This window comes from Corythoichthys intestinalis, chromosome 1, assembly GCF_030265065.1.
Source record: "Corythoichthys intestinalis isolate RoL2023-P3 chromosome 1, ASM3026506v1, whole genome shotgun sequence".
Classification (NCBI taxonomy): domain Eukaryota; kingdom Metazoa; phylum Chordata; class Actinopteri; order Syngnathiformes; family Syngnathidae; genus Corythoichthys; species Corythoichthys intestinalis.
The window spans coordinates 51,826,476-51,848,117 of NC_080395.1; the positions used below are offsets into that span (position 1 = coordinate 51,826,476).

Here is a 21,642-nt window from a genome sequence, read left to right on the forward strand (position 1 = left end):
AAAAAACAGCTCTAAGACCCAGAACGTTGTGATGTGTGGTGCGATTTGCCTGACGTAGGATAGGTTTGATATACACTGCAATACAGCATACTGTCTCCATCTGCAATGTGTTATCTTGCAATCTGAGAGCGTGAGCTTTAGCTTGCATCCATTTTCATCGAGCCTGGTGGAGATTGAAATTCCAATTGGAATGTTTTTTTCCCCCCCTTCTGTAACTGTGCTTGTGTATGACAAATCTGTAGCATTAACTCCCAGGGTAGTGCAGGAGCTCGGATGTTTGTACTCGCATGTATTACACAACAGAGGGTTATTTAACATCTCCAGCATTATTATGTGGTCCACTCTGTTAAAAGTGCACAATGTAAGATTTTCAATTTTTTGAAATTGCTAAAAATATTTCAATTGCCATGAAAGAAACATGTTTTTTGTATATACTTCTAAAATGTTTACCCTTTTTGAAATATGCCGCAATTTTTGTTTTGTTTTGCATCCGTGTTCATCATCAGCCAATCAAGAGACCAGCTTCCAGTCTTCGTCCGGGTTGCCACAGCTCTGTACCGTAAACTAAGGCACCAACTTTGACAGTCTGAATTATGTATACCACTCAGGCAAAAAAAAAAAAAAAAAAAAAAAAAACCTTCATAGGAATCTCAAAGGATTCAAGACAACAAGAGAAGCAAAACAAGGATATGCATTGATTTGGCGTGGTTGTTCTACGTTATTTAGCATTTGAATCCATTGACCGACGCTGCGCTATTAAGCATGTGGATCCAATGACCGAGCCAAAGTCTTTACACATGTAAATAATTCGTCTGTATGGAGCAATTAAATTGTGTTTGTGGATGCTGTCAATACATTACCTGCCCTCGGTATATAAACGCTGGATACTACTCGGCAGTTAGATAACTCTTTAGTGACATCACAACTCTGAAGACAGCTGTTCATTGTACAGGTTTATTGACATCGTGTAAAGCAGGGGTGGGCAATCTATTCCACAAAGGGCCGCAGTGGGTGCAGGTTTTGGTTGCAACCCATTAAGAGGACACCTTTTCACCAATCTGCTGTTTTACAAGTGCAATCAGTCGATTGCAGTCAGGTGCTTCGCATTTCTGCTGAAACCGCATTGGTTAAACTATCTGTGCTGGGTCAGTTGGAACAAAGACCAGGACCCACTGCAGCCCTCGAGGACCGGTTTGCCCACCTCTGGTGTAAAGAGTAAAACTGAAACGCACAATAAATGAAATGAGTATCTTTGAAATTATATATTTCTTTGCCAGTGTGCTTATACATTGAGAAAAGCAGCCTTCCCTTACTTCGGTCATGGTGACATAAATTAACTTGGACCACGGCTCTTTTGATCGTCATGACTATATATTGACATTATTACATTGAAAATATCTTGCATGAAAATCAAAAATTAAGAAGCATTTGCTCCGAAGGACTTGTAGCTTGTGAAGCGGTATTCTGGCAACCCGAATGGGGAGGGCATTTTGTGCAAGTCAATATTTAGATCTAGTTGCAGTTCGGCATGTGCCGGTTACCGGTTTCACCGTCTACCGTGGTGTGAAAACGTCGCAGTTTCAAAACCACTAAAATTTTCCGCCATACCTTAGTACGGTATTCGCTATTTTTCATGTGCCAAAAATGAGGCCAGAAGTGGCTTGGCGCAGCAGTGCTCACCCCTTCCCCTGTTTGTTGCTGTGTATGTCAGTGACGGTATTCTGCTAAACAGCCAGCGAACCCAAAAACAAACACTCTAAACACAAGGCGTACTTTTCTTCAATTTATTGATCTCTCAAATCATGGTAAGTTAAATATACAAAATGAGTCAATTTAAAACATTGTACAATTGTATTTTTCCACGTGTGAGTAGGTTCAACAGGTTAGCACCATGAAAAAGTTCACCAAAAACAAAACACACGTTTTCCATTCAAATTCAATATACAAACTAACTAAAAACTTACAAAGACGAATGTTAACCTAGGGTTAGCGGGGAGAGCAACGTCGACATTTTAAGTCTGTGTGCAACTGATGTAAGAATTTTGATCCCAAATGCCATTCCCAAACAAGAGCCAGGCAAGTTGTGTGTATTAAAGCAGTGATCCCGATCCAATGGCCGCCGACCGGTACCGGTCCACGCCACATTTGCTACCAGGCCACAGAAAACCTATAAATCATTTGTTAACGACCGCAATCTGGCCTTTGGCTCTTGAATGTCCCTGTCTACTCTATAGGCTAATCCGAGTAAAGATTTGTGTAGGCCGCCATTACTGGGGCGTTTGTACACCTATAGCAGCCCAGCGTCACTCAATGTAAAAAGTAAGTTTAACTGCGGTTGGCTGTATGCTGTGGATGGCGATGTCTTTGGACAGCTTTTTTATCATGAAAATGCCACTTGCCAAGACAGAAGAGGAGCCTACAACCAAGTCCATTCTGCATAATATGTGGCTAAAAGCTAGCAAACGAGGCAACTAAAGCAAATACACTGGAAGCATCATACCCCATGGCGAACCGTATTGCTAAAATCAAGAAATCTTTCACGATTGGAGAACTCATGATGCCCACAACCACGGATATACCGGTATATAAGTATATACTGTATATACACATATATACATATACATATAGAGTGGGGAGAACAAGTATTTGATACACTGCCAATGGGAAAACCCATTGACAGTGTATCAAATACTTGTTCTCCCCACTGTATATATGTCTTAGGAGAGGCCGCTGTTAGAAAAGGTTGATTCAACTCGTAACTTCCAATTAGTAAGTGGTAAGGATCATCTTTCCCAGAGCATGTGAAGGCAGCATAACACATTACAGGCTGTGGCAGAGAGTAACGTATGGAACATGTCAAAAAGAACAGTCAGATTCAGCTGGGGCCATGCAAACACGGATTTAACATTCTTCATGTAACTTCTTCATGTAACAGATCAAATCCTTTTCACTTAATACGATTAATTTCAGTTGGCTTGTGGAAAACTACTCATGTAAACCTACCCAGTGAGTGTTAATACAACCCCAATTCCATGGACGTTTGGGACGTTGTGTTAAACCTAAATAAAAACATAATACAGTGGTACCTCTACATACGAAGTTAATTCGTTCCAGGACCTTGTTTGTAAGTCGAAATGGTCGTATGTCGAGCAGGATTTTCCAGTAAGAATACATTATAATTCAATTAGCCCGAAAACCTACACTAATTTTTTAATTAATACTGATGCTACTATTGCAAATATCAATTACAAAGAGCAAAACAAATTATGAATAAATATTTGAATAATAATATAATAATAGTAGGGCTGCCAAACGATTAAAAATTTTAATCGAGTTAATTACAGCTTAAAAATTAATTAATCGTAATTAATCACAATTCAAACCAGCTATAAAATATGTCATAATTTTCTATAAATTATTGTTAGAATGGAAAGATAAGACACAAGACAGATACATACATTCAACATACGGTACATAAGTACTGTATTTGTTCATTATAACAATAAATCAACAAGATGGCATTAACATTATTAACATTCTCTTAAAGCGATCCATGGATAGAAAGACTTGTAGTTCTTGAAAGATAAATGTTAGTACAAGTTATAGAAATTTTATTTTAAAAGCCTTCAATGTTTTCGTTTTATTAAAATTTGTTAAATTTCTATCAAAAAATAAACTAGTAGCTCGCCATTGTTGATGTCAATAATTACACCATGCTCACTCATGGTACTAAGCCATAAAATCAGTTGGACCCAAGCGCCAGCAGAGGGCGCCAAGCACCACAAAACAAGTAACAAGCTGACATTACACTGTACTGTCATTTTATTCTGTTTGAGCAGGGCATGTGCATTAATTGTGTCAAATATTTTAACGTGATTAATTTAAAAAATTAATTACCGCCCGTTAACGCAATATTTTTTACAGCCCTAAATAATAGTAAAAATTATAAAAATAATACCTGTAATAATGTAACAAACAGGGTTGTAATGTGGCGAATGTGTTTTCGTGGTGTACCTGAACGCATCGCGTGGCTAACAGCATGAGCCTCACTTTCACTTGTTTACTTGCGGCGGGGGACACTAGGCGCAAGTTGATGGAATAAATGATTAGAAACCTGACGATGCTGGCGATTTCTTTGGCAATGTTACCACAATAATAATTGCCACCTTAACTTATAAAGACTGGCGAATGGAGGAGGACCGCCGAGCGAGACAGTCTACGGCTATATTGTCCAGTCATATCACGGATACGCACCCACGCTCATATTTTTCAATCATTTCCATCATATCCATCTTCATGTAAATCAGACATGTCCAAAGTCCGGCCCGGGGGTCAAATGCGGCCCGCGGTCAAATTTCATCTGGGCCCCCAGCCTCTGTCATAAAATCAATTACGTCTGGCCCGCACACCGTATTGGCCCGAATATAAGACAGTGTTTTTTGCATTGAAATAAGACTGAAAAAGTGGGGGTCGTCTTATATTCGCGGTCTAGACATTATATCCATTTACGACGCTAGGTAGTGCTAGATATCATTGAAGCGATGTTCTGTCATGACAGATCTCAGCTACTTTCAAGTTTAACCAGTTTGCATTATTTCATTACAATGTTTTTCCTTATTCAGATTTGTTTCAAGACTACAGTTAGTTAGACTTCACTTTGATGGTTAATGCAGTTATTGTAATTTTGTTGTTTTATTACAATAGATTGGTTTATTTACATTTCAAAAACCAGAAGCCATTCATTTACAAATGTGATTGCACTTTAGTTTACATATTTAAATGTTCAGATATTAAGATTTGAATGGTGCAAAATAACATGCTTTTTCTCTCAAATATATTGTTATAATCATTTGTTTCAGATGTACTGTAATTATTTTCTGAATAAAAATTAATTTGGTGTTCAAAAAGTCTTTTTTCAAACTTGAGTCTTGAAAAAGAGGAGGTCGTCTTATAATCAGGGCCGTCTTATGTTCGGGCCAATACAGTAAATTGGTCAGCAGTGCTGCTACCAGCATATGAAGTAGCTTACACACTAAATGCTGCTCCTCATTTACCCACTAAAAGGCAGCAGCACTCTAAGCAACATTACCCCGTGTGACCCTTTACTTCCAATTTTCTAAAATGGCGACAATCAACCCAAAAAAAAAAAGTTGACTGCGACGGCCGACGCTTCAAGGATAGGTGGAAATTGGACTATTTCTTCACTAAAATATGCAACAACTTGGTCTGCCTCATTTGCAAAGAGACAGTAGCTGTTTTTAAAAAGTTCAACGTGAGGCATTAATACCAAACAAGACATGCTGACATGTACGACAAGATTATAGGGAAGATACGCAGCGAGAAACTGAAGCAACTTGAAGCTAGTTTAATACAGCAGCAGTATTTCGCAAGAGCCCGAGAGTCAAAAGAGAACGCCACAAAGGCTAGTTGCGAGATTGCTGAAATTATTAATTAAAAAAAAAAAAGAAAGAAAATGTGACACAAAGAATGGCTTGCTAAAATTTGCTTAAATATATTGTTCTACGTAAAGGACGTCATCCAAGGTCGGCCCCCCACATTTTTACCACACCAAATCTGGCCCCCTTTGCAAAAAGTTTGGACACCCCTGATGTAAATGGTAAGACTCACCTTTTTCCATTTTTTTTTCACCACCTGCACTAATATTTGATTTCTCTCACAATAAAATATGCCGTGCATCCGTCTTGCGGGAAAACAAAGAGACTGCAAGGTTTTCATAGATCGTCGTATTTAGAGCATGTCGTCGGATGTAGAAACAAATGCCGAGTAAAATTATACGTCAGATGTCGACAAGATCGTGTGTCGAAGCGATCGTATGTCAAGGTACCACTGTACAATGATTTTCAAATCTTGTTAAACCGTTATTGAATTAAATACATTACAAAGACATTTAATTTTGAAACTGATGAACTTTGTTTTAGCAATTCATTCACTTATTCATTAACCTAGAATTTTAAAACTGAGGCAGGTGGCAAAAAAGAATGAGCAAGTTTAGGATTGCTCATCAAACACCTGTTTGAAACATCCCACAGGTGAACAGGCTAATTGAGAACAGCTGGGTGCCATGATTGGGTATAAAAATTCACTTCATTTTGAACCAGTGCCTCAAAAAATAATGGAAATGTTCCTTGACTCAAAATTGCTAGGAATTTAGGGCTTTCATCAGCTACTTTCCATAATGTCATAGAAATGTTCAGAGAATCTGAAGAAATTACTGCTTGTAAGTGGCTAGGCCAAAAAACTATGCTGAATTCCTGTGACCTTAAGCCAAATATTTAAGATTCAAAATATTTCGTTATTGCATTGAAGTAGATGTTAAATCAAGTTGAGAAAGTTAAATACAATACTGTACATAAAAATACCGGTAAGTAATAATGGTAAATAAAATGTTTAAATAATCTAAAATAAATCACACAAATGAAATACATATTTTTATGTACGATTCAAATTAGAAACAACGTACATCTATGGTCAAAGAAAAATAAAGCATTGAGGCTGCTTTGACCTGGAACGTGGGTATTTCCCAACAATAAACATCAAAGGGCGAAATGGCACTGCACCACAAACAGTATCCATTGTCGATAAACACAATCCACCGTGCCATCTGTCGTTGCCGAACAGAACTACAGTGCAAAGACAAAGCTATTTCTAAGCAGGAGCCAGAAGCACGGGTGTTTTATGTGGCAGGGAGGTCATTTAAAATTAGCCTTTAGGTTGTAGTTTGGTCCAAGCAATGTCTTTTTCCTTGACACACCTGTTTATTTCAGCAAGACAATGCCAAACAGCGTGGCTTCATAATAAAAGTGCAGGAATGCGACTGGCTTGTCTGCTGTCCAGACCTGTCTTCCATTGAAAATAGTAGTATATGGCTCATTATGAAATGTTAAATACGACACCAAAGAACCCAGACTGTTGAACAGCTAAAGCTGTACATCTAGCAAAAATGGGAAATAATTCCACCTACAAAGCTTCAACAATTAGACAATTAGTGCCCTCAGTTCCCAAACATTTACTGAATATTGTTTAAAGAAAATGTGATGTAGCACAGTGGTAAAAGTGACCGTTCCCAGCTCTTATGAAGCGTGTTGCAGCCATGAATTTTGATGTTAGATTCTTTTCTAAGTGTTTCAACTTTAAATATCATGTCTTTGAAGCAGTCAATTAAATATACTGTGGGTTGAACATAATTTGCAAATCATTGTTTACTGTTTTTATTTATGTTTAAGACAATGTCCCAACTTTTATGAAACTGGAACACATGTCAGTCTACTGTATATATTTTTAAGCAGTTTGTTCTATGGAGTTTGATAGAGTACAATAGGGCAATTTTTACTCACATTATAAATTACAGGTTTGAGTGGGAAGTTTTGTTTTTCACTCCCTCAAGAGGCTCCGAATGTATTTTACGTTCCCGTACATTGGAGTCAAATGGGGCACTACACTTGATGGCAGACACTGCAGGTTTCAGTTGATTTACCTTCTCGAGTCTGTTTTTTTTTTTTTTTTTTTTCCTGCATTCTCTTTTTGATGGAAAACATGTATGCGTGTTACTGTCTTGAACACTTGCTACCTGTGATGAATTGTCCCAGTAGGCAAGACAATTTTAGACGTCAAGGAGAGTTGGGCCTGTACAGAAATCCATGCTTCTTCTCTGCTTTGAGTAATGATGGCAAACAAGATGTGAGCATGAGCTGAAGCTGAACTTCTGTGAAAAATAATCCATGAAAAAAGACAGACCTGTTTTAGCAATTTGTTTGTTTGAGAAAAACACCATTCTATTCCTCAGTAGACCTAGGTTTGAGCACGTTTTGTTAGTGATGTATAGTATTTTTCATTGTATAAACTTATCTAGTTCATTTAGTAGGGTTCTGATACTGTATTCTGTCAGTAATTGACAACACAGCCACAACAATTGTAACACAAGCACCACCACTTTGCATTCAACTTGAACAAAATGCATTCCCATGAAAACAACTCTATTATTTATTTATTTTTATTTTCAATTAATCTTATACTGAAGTATTGATAGCATAGTGAAAATACAAATGGCTGGTCATGCATATGTCTTTCTGGCAGCGGTCTTACGCCATACCCTATTTGGTTTCTTCTTCAATAACCTCCTTATTTTTCTTGGGTTTTTAGAGAATGATGAGACAGGTGTGATGGATTGTCTGCTAGAAGCCTTGCAATCAGGAGCTGCATTCAGAGACCGCAGGAAGAGAGCACCAAGACCCAGAGGTAAGTCTCCCTTTATTTTTCCACACACATGCTTATGGACTCCCTTCAAATAGAACAGGGGTAAAGCAGTGGGGGGGGGGGGGGGGGAGATATATATATATATATAATATATTAGGGCTGTCAAAATTATCGCGTTAACGCGCGGTAATTAATTTTTTAAATTAATCACGTTAAAATATTTGACGCAATTAACGCACATGTCCCGCTCAGACAGTATTCTGCCTTTTGGTAAGTTTTACAGCAAAGTTTTTTGTGCTGTCTAACAGCGAACTCTTGTGGTCGCTTTGCGACATGGTTTATCGCTTTCTTGCCAGTTCAATATGGCTGCACGACGTCTCGGGCTGACGCCTACGTTGTAATTAGTGTTGCACCGATACCATTTTTTGGGCCCGATACCGATACAGATACCTGGCTGTGCAGTATCTACCGATACCATTCCGATACCACTCTGTTAGAAAAAAAAAATAATAATACATATATATATATAAATATGTATATATGTATATATATATATATATATATATGTATATATATGTGTATATATATATATATATATATATGTATGTATATATGTATGTATATATATGTATGTATGTACAGAATGAGGGATGCAATGATACAGTTAAGTCACGGTTCGGTACGATTTTCGATACAATTCAATACATTTAATGCTCTGAAACAGAAAATATAACTGTTATTATTATTATTTTTTTAATTATTATTTGCTAACAAGCAAAAATAACAGTGCCATCATATAAACAAGCATTTTAGTGCATAATATTTATGTGCTTACTTCTTACTGATCTGAAGAAATTTTGTATATAAGTGCTGAGAACAATCTTTACTGTTTGTAAAGTGGGGAACACTGTTGATTGCTGCAGCTCTCTTAGCAGCTATATTTACCATATAAGTAAAACATCCTATTCGTGGTCTGGGTCCATCTGTAACATGTACTGAATTAACAGTATTTGCAGCATTATCTATAGTCACTGGTATGGATTGATTTGGCCTGCTTGACTTCCATTCAGTCATGGCGGTTTCTATTTCATCAATGTCGTCGTCGGCGGCGGCTTTTATATGGACTACGCGTCGCTCTGGGCTCATGCAGCTAATGGCATGGGATCTAATGTAGCACATCTAGGATGCTATTTGATGATATCTAGTGTGTGCGCTCGAGAGTTAGCATGGGATCTAACATAGGACATCTAGGTTGCTATTTGATGATATCTAGTGTGCGCGCTGCGCCGCTTGAGTGTTTTCTGGCCACAGAAGTCACTCCTGCTTATTACTGCACAACATATGACAATCGACTTTCATAAACAGGACGAGTTTGAAGTACGGCGCTCTTAATTTGCCACTCATTGTTCATCATGAAACCATGAGTTTGCTTAGTCTCCCACGGTCTTAATCTTTCTGATCCCATCGGCGCTACAGTTGGCTAACGCATGCTAACCGTTTGTGAATGCAATGTTTGATGAACAGCGAAACATCGCGGATATGTTGTAGTGTACATCCGTAATATTGAAGACAAAGGTGTAAATTTCATTTGGGAGTGTCGAGACAAAGACATACAGATGTAATGATTTGGGAAGTTAGCTCACATTGGGAGGACAGTATATTTGCGTTCAAGTGATGCCAGTAGATGGTATCGGCGCCCTAAATGTTGGTACTCGTCGATAACGATACCACCAATTCGGGCCGGATCGGCGCCCCCTGCCGATACTGGTATCGGTATCGGTGCAACTTTAGTTGTAATGTTGTGCTTATTTGTCCGTAAGTATGGTTGTTGTAAAGAATGTACATATTATGTTAGTAAGATAAATGTTATATTTTTTGTATGAGACGCTTTTTGTCGATGTTTAGTGAACCTGTATAGCGTGCTAAGCTAACGTTGTTGCTAATGCAATGCTTGTGTACTTTTTTTTTGTAGCTACACTACGGTCTAAAGAGGACAGTGGTTTGAGGCCATTTTATTAATAAATCAGATGAAAAAGGAAGAAGTCTGATTATTAAGGCGTCGTTCACTAGCTGTCTAGCTTTGGAAAAAGTAGACGCTTCGGAGTGAGGACAGCATAGACATATTTAAATGACAGTAGAGTGAAATGCCCACTACAGTCCTTATGTACCGTATGTTGAATGTATATATCCGTCTTGTGTCATATCTTTCCATTCCAACAAATTATTTTACAGAATATATATATAATTTACAGAAAAATATGGCATATTTTATAGATGGTTTGAATTGCGATTAATTGCGATTAATTACGATTAATTAATTTTTAAGCTGTAATTAACTCGATTAAAATTTTTAATCGTTTGACAGCCCTAATATATATATATATATATATATATATATATATATATATATATATATATATATACATACATATCATTTTGAATACAAAATCGATTTAGAATGGATAATCAATTTGGTGTTAAATCGTGACACCAAAAATTGTATTTGAATTAGCAGCCCCCCCAATTCTCATTTTACATGTTTAACTGCTGTACTGCAACTGCTGTTGTACTCTTCAGCACTGTTTCTTTCTCCGATTTGTTATAAATGTTCAAACCTTTCTAAGTCCTCCAGTTTGTTTTGGCATTTTGTGTTCACTGCCTCCCATGCAGATAACAAGCAGAAGACCATCAGCCCCAGCACCTACCGTCAGGTTCTAAGGCCTGTTAATCATGGTAAAGCAGAAAACAAAAATCTATTCAGCTAAAGCCTCGGGCATGGTCAACACTATCTTCTTGCTCTCATAAATCATCCTTAACCATTTCCTTCTTTGCATGTAATGGGAACTGTGTTGCCTGTGCCCACTTTCCTTTGTGGTCATCTATCATACTGTGACCCTGTGTTTGTTGCACAGTTTGCGTGACTGGCCCGTTTCTGGCAGTAGTATTTTACATTAGAAAAGAAGAACACTGAAAGCAGAGTTAAAATTCTTGAATTTCTGCATGTTGGTTCTCTTGTTGCCATGTTTTGTAAAAGTTTAACACATCTAATAGATAAGTAGTAGTAAACCATTACAGTGATCCCTCGTTTTTCATAATGGGGACCACAATCTGCCGCCATAAGTGAAAAACCACGAAGTAGCGCCCAAAGAAAAAAAAAAAGTTCAACGTATTTATTCAGATTTAGCACTGGAAAGAGATACATACAGTATAAGAACTGTTTAATTAAAAAAATATATTTTTTTAAGAAATGCTATGTTGCTCTTGGTGCTGCGCCACCAGTAGGTAGATGAGGATATAGTGTGAAGTGCTTTGAAGGCATTAAAGATGGAAAGGTGCTCTACAAGTGTCACTCCATTTACCATGAATAGTGATGAGTGCTTCTTTCACAACAAGTACCAAAAAGTAATTGTTATTAGTTTGCATTTTGTACCAGCCAGCCTATGGAAGGTTTTGTGCAAAAAATATATGAACACATACTTATCTTCCAATTTTTGATACCTGCACACAGCTGTGGGTAGGCATTTTATGACTGTTTGTTCTTAAAAGTGTGCCATTGCAAACCTAAGCATGTCATTTCTTTCAAAGTTTTTCCACAATCCTGATTGAGCCACTTACATTTTACCTTTTTATCACGTTATTGAAATCCCCATGGGATGAGATGCAGCACACATGAATACAATTATCCAAGTTCAGTCAGCCCACATCATTGAAGGCAATGATAAAGGACTGTCCTGTTGTTCTGGTTTGGAAAGCGATGAAGTGTAGGGAGATATAGACAGTGTGGGAGGAAAGAGACAGATCGAGGTGGGTGCACCATCAGAAATGAAGAGAAATTGTGAGAGGAAGAAATATCAAAGCGGTTGGTATGCCTAAAACAAAGGTATAACATACAGTAAGAGTTAATATCAGCATTTTGGTATGCTGGTGTGTGTTTGTATGTTTGATTGTTGGTATAACGAGTGTATCAACAGAACAGGGTATTAATGCATGGTGACATACAAGTTACTGTTCGATAATAACTTCGGTTTGAATTGTGAAGGTAATAACCACTTTAACCCAGGCTTGACGTTGTTTACCTGCATACCTAAAAACCTGTTTTTGTACACATCAAGCATCATATTCAGTGCAAAATATCAAAAGAAAACAGCTAATTACTTTTCCCTGCCCTGCCCAAACACTTGCTCAGCCCTCTCGTGCCCATTCATCTCAATTTCCCCCACTCAACCATCTGCCTTCTAAATAACACTCCTCCATATTTCCCTACTATCCCATATCCCTGCTCTACTGTCGTATTCTATCTACTCATGGACTGACAGTGGTGTGTTCCCCAAACGTAATTACCTGTTAGTGGTATGAAGTCTACACTTCAGTCTTTGCCCATCGTTCATAATTCCTTTCACACTGACCTCAATAGAAATTCTAAAGCTTCTATTCCCGCGCTTTAATTGAAATAAGTCAAACTAATACCAACTAAACCCCCTACATTTTTAAAGAGTTACAATTATCATTTTAATCATTCATCTAAAGGGTGATATTTCACACCAGCAAACTGGCAAAAATAGTCAAGTCTACGCTAACATATCAGAACATCAAAATTACTGTAACTTTGCACAGGACCCCCCCCCCCCCCCCCCCAAAAAAAAAAAGCCTTTAAAAGCAGCTTCTCTGTATTTATGTATACACACTCGCTCAGCTTTGCTTAAAAACGCACAAAAAAAAAAAGACTGAAAAGGTTTTCCAAAGAGTAGGGAAATTTCTGAACCCAAGAGTGCCTTTGTTTACATGCCTTATCAGTCTAGAGTTGTAAAACATATATGTATATATGGCACTTCAACACATTGTTGTTAAAAGAAACACCACGGGTTGCGGTTTTTCCATTTCAGCGACTTGGTTATGTGTACAAAGTTCAATTGCTTAATGTGCTGCTTTGAGTTCCTGACTATTCATTTTTTTGTAATTGATCAGTTCAACATTCTTCCATGGTGCTAGGTCTGCGGTGGACCTTAGGGTGGCCTTACTCTACAAAATAATCAGACTATTTACATCTAGTAGGGGACAAAAATCAAATAGGATATTATTCTAGTGAGTTCTCAAAGATTAATTCTTAGCCCTGCCAATCTAAACATGCAAACACAACATTTAAAAAAACAAAATAATAAATCTGGCGAGACTACAAAACTCTATACAGACTGAATCCAGCCCAAACATAATATAATAATAATGAATAATTCAGATTTTGTTGTTGTGTAATGTTTGTGTCTGTAAATATGGGGACATAATGATACTTGTTCAGGATGCTAAAGAAGTTTAACACTCTTAGAAATTGCCCTATCACCTTATTCCCTATAGTCTTGAAGTGATGAATTTAGGTAGCCTTTATTGTAGGTGGCCTGGTTTAGGATAAGGCCCTGGGGCTCTCTAAATTGGATTGAGCTCTGCAAAATGATGGATCGATTGTGGTTGGTCACACAGGTATAGGAGACTTATTATATCTATAAAGCAGTCATAGATTTTTAACTGACACTGTATCCCACTGAAAATGTCTCTTCATGCACTGTCTGATCATTTCATTATATTTTTGGTAGTTGTCGTCTTAAGGATGTTGAAAGGCTGTGTTGTGCGGGAATAATATGCATATGGATGTTTAACGTATCGAAAGCCATAAGCTGTAATACCCAAAAATCGTCTAAATAGGTTTTAAATGTGACAATAATTTAAAAAGGTATACGTTGTTTGGCTTAGTTTTATTTAATTATGATTACACTGGTCTACAAAATGGCTAAATTATACTTCCTGTGGTGACATGGCTTGGAAAATAAACAATTTTAGTGCTGGTTGGCAAAAGTATTCAAGATTTTTAATCTTGTTTGATTACAAAGATACATTGGTGTAATCATATAATATCAGTTTTACAAGTTGCTACATTTGACATGAGATGGATATATCAGTGTGTGCCACCGTTTATAAAATGTCTACATTAATGCATTTTGTCCACTTCCAAAACAACAGGATTTATGCTATACAGTGAAAACAGCATATTATGTCAAATCTCTTGCCTCTTGAACAATTCTTCATTGTTTTTCGGCTCTTTAGCGATCAGCAGTAGTACATGTGTGAACCTAAAAATATTCAATCCCAGTCCAATCAACAATAAATAAATAAAAGCTTTTTGTACCAATATGCATTTCAAGCAGAACTTTGACTTGGATGCTAATATGTGTTTCTTTTGCGACATTTCACACATCCAAACGGTGCCTTTGTTCTGCGCAAGGCATTGCACAGGCAGACATGATACCTTCTTGAAGGTCTCCACTTATTGCTAGTGTGCTTATGTAAAGATGCCCGTAAAGCTGTCAGTCACCCACCAAAGTTCTCACCACTTGTGAAATAGAAATATGAACAATTCCCACAGGAGTGAGTGACTTTACCGTTGGATGCTGTATATTATAAAAACATTTACAATTGTAATTGCCATAAATATTTTCCTGAACGAATTATATTGTACCATATCACACACATTTTCCCTGAATGTTACCAGGGGTCGGGAACCTTTTTGGCTAAGAAAGCCATGAACACCGCATATTTTTAAATGTGATTCTGTGAGAGTCATACATTCATTTAATATGTTTAAAACTAAAAATACAAGTTACCGTGTGCATTTTTTGTAATTTCAACACTTTTACAGTACAATAAGTCTCTGAATTCTTTTTAATAACATTGTTATGCTGTTGCTAATCAGTGATGAGTATTTCTTACCATTAATGCGACTTCTGGTGCTGCATGGTTTTGCTGATGGATTTGTAGTCTGGTTGATAGTTTGGGGTTAAGCTTCATGTGAGGCGTTGAGAAACTCAGGATGTGCCACGAATCTTCTGTTTTTCCCCACCATGCACGGAGCACCATCAGTGCACATCGAAACAAGTTTATCCTTCGGTAGAATTTTTTTTTCTTTAGCGAACTCGGTGAAGGACTTCAATAAATCCTCCCCTCTTGTCCCTTTTATAGTCAAAACTGCACGACTTTCCTCATGTAGTGTGTCACCTGCTGAAAAGTACAATTCATACGTCTTTTTTTCTTTTAGCCCTCTTATGAAAAGGATTTCTAAAATTAGCTGGAAACACGATTGAAACGAGTGAAGTTTACTTCCTGAACTCACGCACATGTGCACATTGGCCACTGATAATAAACTGAACAGGAGGCTAGGACTGGATTTTAAAAAAGTATTTTGAAAAATAACAAGAACGGGAAAGTGCATATGCAAGGAATCCTAGTTAGTGAGGCTTGTATAATTAAAAACAAACAATTTTAATGATATAATATATAATCAGTGGCCAATATAAAAGACAACAAAAAGCACAGCATTGCTAAAATCCACCCTGGTTAAAAACTCACAGCAAAAGCCAGCCCCACAAACCCTGTATATTACACAATCCCGTGGACTTAATAAATAACTAATTTAAAAACTATGTACCCTTAGAATACTGAACAAGGGGGAGGCAGTGACACACGGCAAGGGAAATGTCCTCTGTGAAGGAATTTGTCAGGAATGCCGGGCAGTCAGGTGTGTGTGGACCCAAACGCAGGAAAAGTGAAGCGAGGCAAAAAAGGCGGTGCAAAAATGATTTAATTAGGGCAGACAGAAAAAACAAAGTACAAACCAAAACTGAGGTGATCCCAAAAAACACAGTAGCAAACAAAACTCAGGTTACTAATAAAAGGCTGGGTATCAAAAACTTACTGAGGCAGAAAAACACGAGGGCTGTGACGTAGGAACGGGCAAGAATTGACACTGGCATGAACGAAGATATTGACGTTGACAGAGACTCTGACATTGACATAGACATTGACAATGACACAACAAGGAGTGAAAAGAAACTGGGTGCTTATATACACACATGCAGACAAGGGGTAACGAGACAACGAGGAACACCTGGGTAATACAGGAGGACTCACTAGGAGCAGGTACAACAGGTGAAATCAATGGGTAATCACAGGGACAAGTCACACTAGGAAAAAACCAACCCAAAACCTAACAGATTTGAGACACACCCTCTACTGTTGAAACCGTACAGGTGCCTGGATGCATCCGCTGTGCATAGCTATTATTTCAACCGACTGCCACACACATCATCAGACTGTCACGAATCTCACCTGATCACTGGCTTGCCAAAGGAAATAATGTGAGCGCACCTTCCTGGTTGCTCTTTCTTCCCCTGTGGCCCTGACGCTCGCTGGGTTTTCCCCGAGGTCCTAGCGCCCTGACATAACGAAGCATTTTTTTGTTAGGATCCCGACCCCTGTACTACACATTTCCACTTCGTGCTGAGCAATGAGTGGGGTGGGTAAACATTCTTATTCATTTATTTACTTATTTTAAAAACTATAAGTCTATTACTTTGTTACTTGTGGGCTAGAATTGTTTGTATCACCGATCTCTGTAAATTTTTCATAACGTGATATTATCTAAATACTCTAACATCACATATTTGTGTTTCATATCTAATCTGAATGAGGTGTACAAACATTGGAAATGGCAACAAATACAAATGCATAATGTACTGTAATAAATAATGTGCATGGGACGTGGTAATTGCTCATGCTACGGAAGGTAGCACGCAAATAGCACTCATCTTCTTTTGTCTTTCGATCATCATATCCTTTCTTTCTGGTCATATTCTATCTAAAAGGCAACCACTCCTCCGATGGAACTGTTTCAGACTTACTGCATTCATTTTTCCCAATTTCTTGAGCATTGTGCTAAGGGATGTCCACGATCCAATCTGAAATTGGGCCGATACGGCCATTTTTGCGTGTGGTTGAAGAGGATAAAATGGATACAACATACACTTAAGCAATACAAAAGCATATCATGTATCGTGTAAGTTGGGTCTAATAGTTTGCAATGAAAGGCAAAAGTGCTTCTCAACTGAATGTAAAAAAGGTACAAAAAACTGATTACCCACCTTTTGCCGTTCAGGAGAGGGATGATGGCTCTGAAGTGGGAAACACAAAATGGCAAATTTAAAAACAACAGCAAATCAAAACACAAAACGTATCATTCAAAAACACAAAACGGCAACTTCAAAACACAAAACAGCAAATTCAAAAAGGTATCAGTGAAAACGAATGGGTTTTCAGCGACCGCAAACTAAGTTGGACGTTGTGATTCATAAGAAGCATGTCTAATATTACTTCATACGTAAGTCCGGACTAAAAATGTTTACGTTTGGTAATGCTCATTTTCAAATACCACTCCAGAAGCTGAATAACTTCCTCGTTCATCAGTACCTATTTAGGTCAACAATTCTCAAGTGTTCTGGTATGTTGGGTGTAGTCTCATGTCTACCTGTTTGGTCTTGTAGTGAGGGCTAGTCGTACAATATTGTTGTACCCTGAGATCTAAAGCCAGCTTCAACACAGCACAGAAGCAAATAATTTTTCCTAAATAAAACAGATTAGCACTCACAATATATTTGTAAAAGGAAAGGGGAAGAAACAATGGAAATCTCAGTGAGGACTATCAGGGTGTTTATTGACCTGAATGATATACACCTTAGATGGCAATGGAATCACCATTTTTCATGTAATATTCTTTTTCCTACATCTATAGCCCAAAGCCGCTTTCCCACTGTAGGAACTATCGGCAGTTTCTAGAATCTATTTGGGGACAATGATGTCATTTTGCGTGTTCACACATGTGGGAACGAGGGATCAAGAACTCAAGTTCCAAGAACCATTTTAGTTCCTACTCTGAGGTAGGGACCTTTAGTTGGGCTGTAGGAACTCAATTACGCAGGTGTTTGTTGAGTCGCTAAAATCAGCAGCTACACCCCTTCCATACTCGCGCGTCTCGAGGAGCTGTTATATTAAATAAATAAATAAATAAAAACCCTGTACTAAATCGGTGTAATCTTCCAATCTTGTCATTAGACGCTGGTTTTGCTCAACGATGGAAACTATTCCCTACAAACATGCAAGAATTGCCGCTATGTCCTCGACGTTCTCCATTTTGTTGTTTTCCGTTCAGCTTATCTTTCGAGGTTTATTTTGCCAGAGATGGGTGTGGCGAGAAAATAATGTTTTCACTGGCTCAGACTACAACGTCAAAGCAGTTCGTATCAATTGTAGTACACATGTGTTAGCATGACTGCTTGGCAAAGGATAGATCCTAAAATTACTGGAAAGGCCTATAGTTACAGGAACAAGTCCGAAAGTGACTTAATAGAGATCCAATAGGTGACAGAAGGAGCGGGCTCCTTGTAATTCTTCCATCAAAAGCCGGCGAAAAATAGCTTTGTGAAAACATTTTTATTTCTGTAAATTGTGTCAAAATTTAATAAAGAATTTTGACAGATCAGAAAAAGAAATGTCTTCACCCTAAGCCATACAATTATTAATGCCAAGAAGCTATTTTATAGTTAGTTATTTTAATGCATTAAAAAAGCTTGTCATTCCACTGTGTCATTTAAAAACAGATTGAGGTAGGAAATGACAGAATGCAGGACCTATTGCATGTTTAACGAATAATTATCTGTCTAGGGTGTTGCAGCGGCAAAATGATCAGCACCAAAATAGATCAAGTAAAATGAAGTCTGTGATCTCCTTTCCTGCCAAGTGAAGTGGAATCAAATAATAAAACACTTAATGTTAAACCACTGCTCTTTTTATGTGCAATCTCAACTTCGCACATTGACAGCCCACTCACTGTTTTTTCCCTTTGTCATTTTTTTTTTTTTTTTTCATAAAATGTAAGTCATTGCATCTTTGCTTGGTCCCAGTTGCCATGACTATGGAATATTCATACTTTGATGAAAGAGGGTAAAGGAGTTGACACTGTTTTTAATAAGATTAAATGATAATCTTTGAAGATCTAACTACAATAAATAAATATCAATACAAACAACTACAATCACAGCTTCAAAGTGAAGGCACTGACAAAAGGTTTTTGACAGACACAACAGGACAGGAAATCTGAGCAAGCGAAAGTATTTGATTGCAAAAGTAGGAAGCTCCAGTGGGAGATCAGTAATTAAGCATGGCAGAACTAGAATTGTACCATTGCATCCATCCATCCATTCATTATTGTTGTCTGGGGGCTTTAAGCCCCTGGCAGGGTCACCCATGGCAAACAGGTCCTAGGTGAGGGGCCAGACAAAGAATGGCTCACAAGACCCCTTATGATGGAGAAAATTACAGGATCCAAGTTTCCCTTGCCCGGACGCGGGTTACCGGGGCCCTCCTCTGGAGCCAGGCCTGGGGGTGGGGCTCGAAGGCGAGCGTCTGGTGGCCGGGCCTTTTCCCATTGGGGCCGGCCGGGCACAGCCTGAAAAGGCAACGTGGGTCCGCCTTCCCATGGGCTCACCACCTGTGGGAAGGGCCAAAGGGGTCGGGTGCGTAGCAATTTGGGCGGCAGCCAAAGGCGGGGGCCTTGGCGGTCCGACCCCCGGCTACAGAAGCTAACTCTTGGGACATGGAATGTCACCTCTCTGGCGGGGAAGGAGCCCGAACTGGTGTGTGAGGCAGAGAAGTTCCAACTAGACATAGTTGGACTCTCCTCCACACAGTTTGGGTTCTGATACCAGTAATCTCGAGAGGGGTTGGACCCTCTTCCACTCTGGAGTTGCCCACGGTGAGAGGCGCCGAGCAGGTGTGGGCATACTTATTGCCCCCCGGCTTGGTGCCTGTACGCTAGGGTTTACCCCAGTAGACGAGAGGGTAGCCTCCCTCCGCCTTCGGGTGGGGGGACGGGTCCTGACTGTTGTTTGTGCTTATGCACCAAACAGCAGTTCAGAGTACCCACCCTTTTTGGAGTCCTTGGAGGGTGTGCTGGAGAGTGCCCCCTCTGGGGACTCCCTCGTTCTGCTGGGGGACTTCAACGCTCACGTGGGCAGTGACAGTGAGACCTGGAGGGGCGTGATTGGGAGGAACGGCCCCCCCGATCAGAACCCGAGCGGTGTTCTGTTATTGGACTTCTGTGCTCGTCACGGATTGTCCATAACGAACACCATGTTCAAACATAAGGGTGTCCATATGTGCACTTGGCACCAGGACACCCTAGGCCGCAGTTCGATGATCGACTTTGTGATCGTGTCATCGGACTTGCGGCCGCATGATTTGGACACTCGGGTGAAGAGAGGGGCGGAGCTGTCAACTGATCACCACCTGGTGGTGTGTTGGCTCCGATGGTGGGGGAAGATGCTGGTCAGGCCTGGCAGGCCCAAACGTATTGTGAGGGTCTGCTGGGAACGTCTGGCAGAATCCCCTGTCAGAAAGGGCTTCAACACCCACCTCCGGCAGAACTTCTCTGGTGGGGGACATTGAGTCCGAGTGGACCATGTTCCGCACCTCCATTGTTGAGGCGGCCGATCGGAGCTGTGGCCGTAAGGTGGTTGGTGCCTGTCGTGGCGGCAATCCCCGAACCCGCTGGTGGACACCTGGGGTAAGGGATGCAGTCAAGCTGAAGAAGGAGGCCTATCGGGCCTTTTTGGCCTGTGGGACTCCGGAGGCAGCTGACAGGTACCGGCTGGCCAAGCGGACTGCGGCTTCAGCGATCGCCGAGGCAAAAACTCGGACATGGGAGGAGTTCGGCGAGGCCATGGAAAACGACTTCCGGACGGCTTCGAGGAAATTCTGGTCCACCATCCGGCGTCTAAGGAGAGGAAAGCAGTGCACCATTAACACTGTGTATAGTGAAGATGGTGTAATGCTGACCTCGACTCGGGACGTCGTGAGTCGGTGGGGAGAATACTTCGAAGCCCTCCTCAATTCCACCGACACGCCTTCCTTTGAGGAAGCAGAGTCTGGGGACTCTGAGGTGGGCTCTTCAATCTCTGGGGTTGAAGTCACTGAGGTGGTTGGTAAGCTCCTCGGTGGCAGGGCCCCGGGGGTAGATGAGATCCGCCCGGAGTTCCTAAAGGCTCTGGATGTTGTAGGGCTGTCATGGCTGACACGCCTCTACAACATCGCGTGGACATCGGGGACAGTGCCTCTGGATTGGCAGACCGGGGTGGTGGTCCCCCTTTTTAAAAAGGGGGACCGGAGGGTGTGTTCCAATTATAGAGGGATCACACTCCTCAGCCTCCCCGGTAAAGTCTATTCAGGGGTGCTGGAGAGGAGGGTCCGTCGGGAAGTCGAATCTCTGATTCAGGAGGAGCAGTGTGGTTTTCGTCCCGGCCGTGGAACAGTGGACCAGCTCTACACCCTCGGCAGGGTCCTCGAGGGTGCATGGGAGTTCGCTCAACCAGCCTACATGTGTTTTGTGGATTTGGAGAAGGCGTTTGACCGTGTGCCTAGGGGAGTCCTGTGGAGGGTGCTCCGGGAGTACGGGGTACCGAGCCCCTTGGTAAGGGCTGTTCGGTCCCTGTACGACCGGTGTCAGAGTCTGGTCCGCATTGCCGGCAGTAAGTCGAATTCGTTCCCAGTGAGGAT

The 21,642-nt window shown here is 40.0% G+C and overlaps 1 protein-coding gene across 5 annotated transcripts in view; it reads left to right on the top strand.

The window, feature by feature from the left end:
• The window catches only part of LOC130912697 (protein diaphanous homolog 3-like), a 225,874-nt gene that overhangs the window by 147,618 nt on the left and 56,614 nt on the right, over positions 1-21,642 (top strand). For 4 of the 5 annotated variants that reach the window (XM_057830758.1, XM_057830759.1, XM_057830760.1 and 1 more), the window contains 2 exons: positions 8,161-8,256; positions 10,885-10,947. In XM_057830758.1, the coding sequence (XP_057686741.1) occupies positions 8,161-8,256; positions 10,885-10,947 (159 nt within the window). The remainder of the gene's footprint in view (positions 1-8,160; positions 8,257-10,884; positions 10,948-21,642) is intronic. The other variant, XM_057830761.1, reaches the window with a different exon arrangement.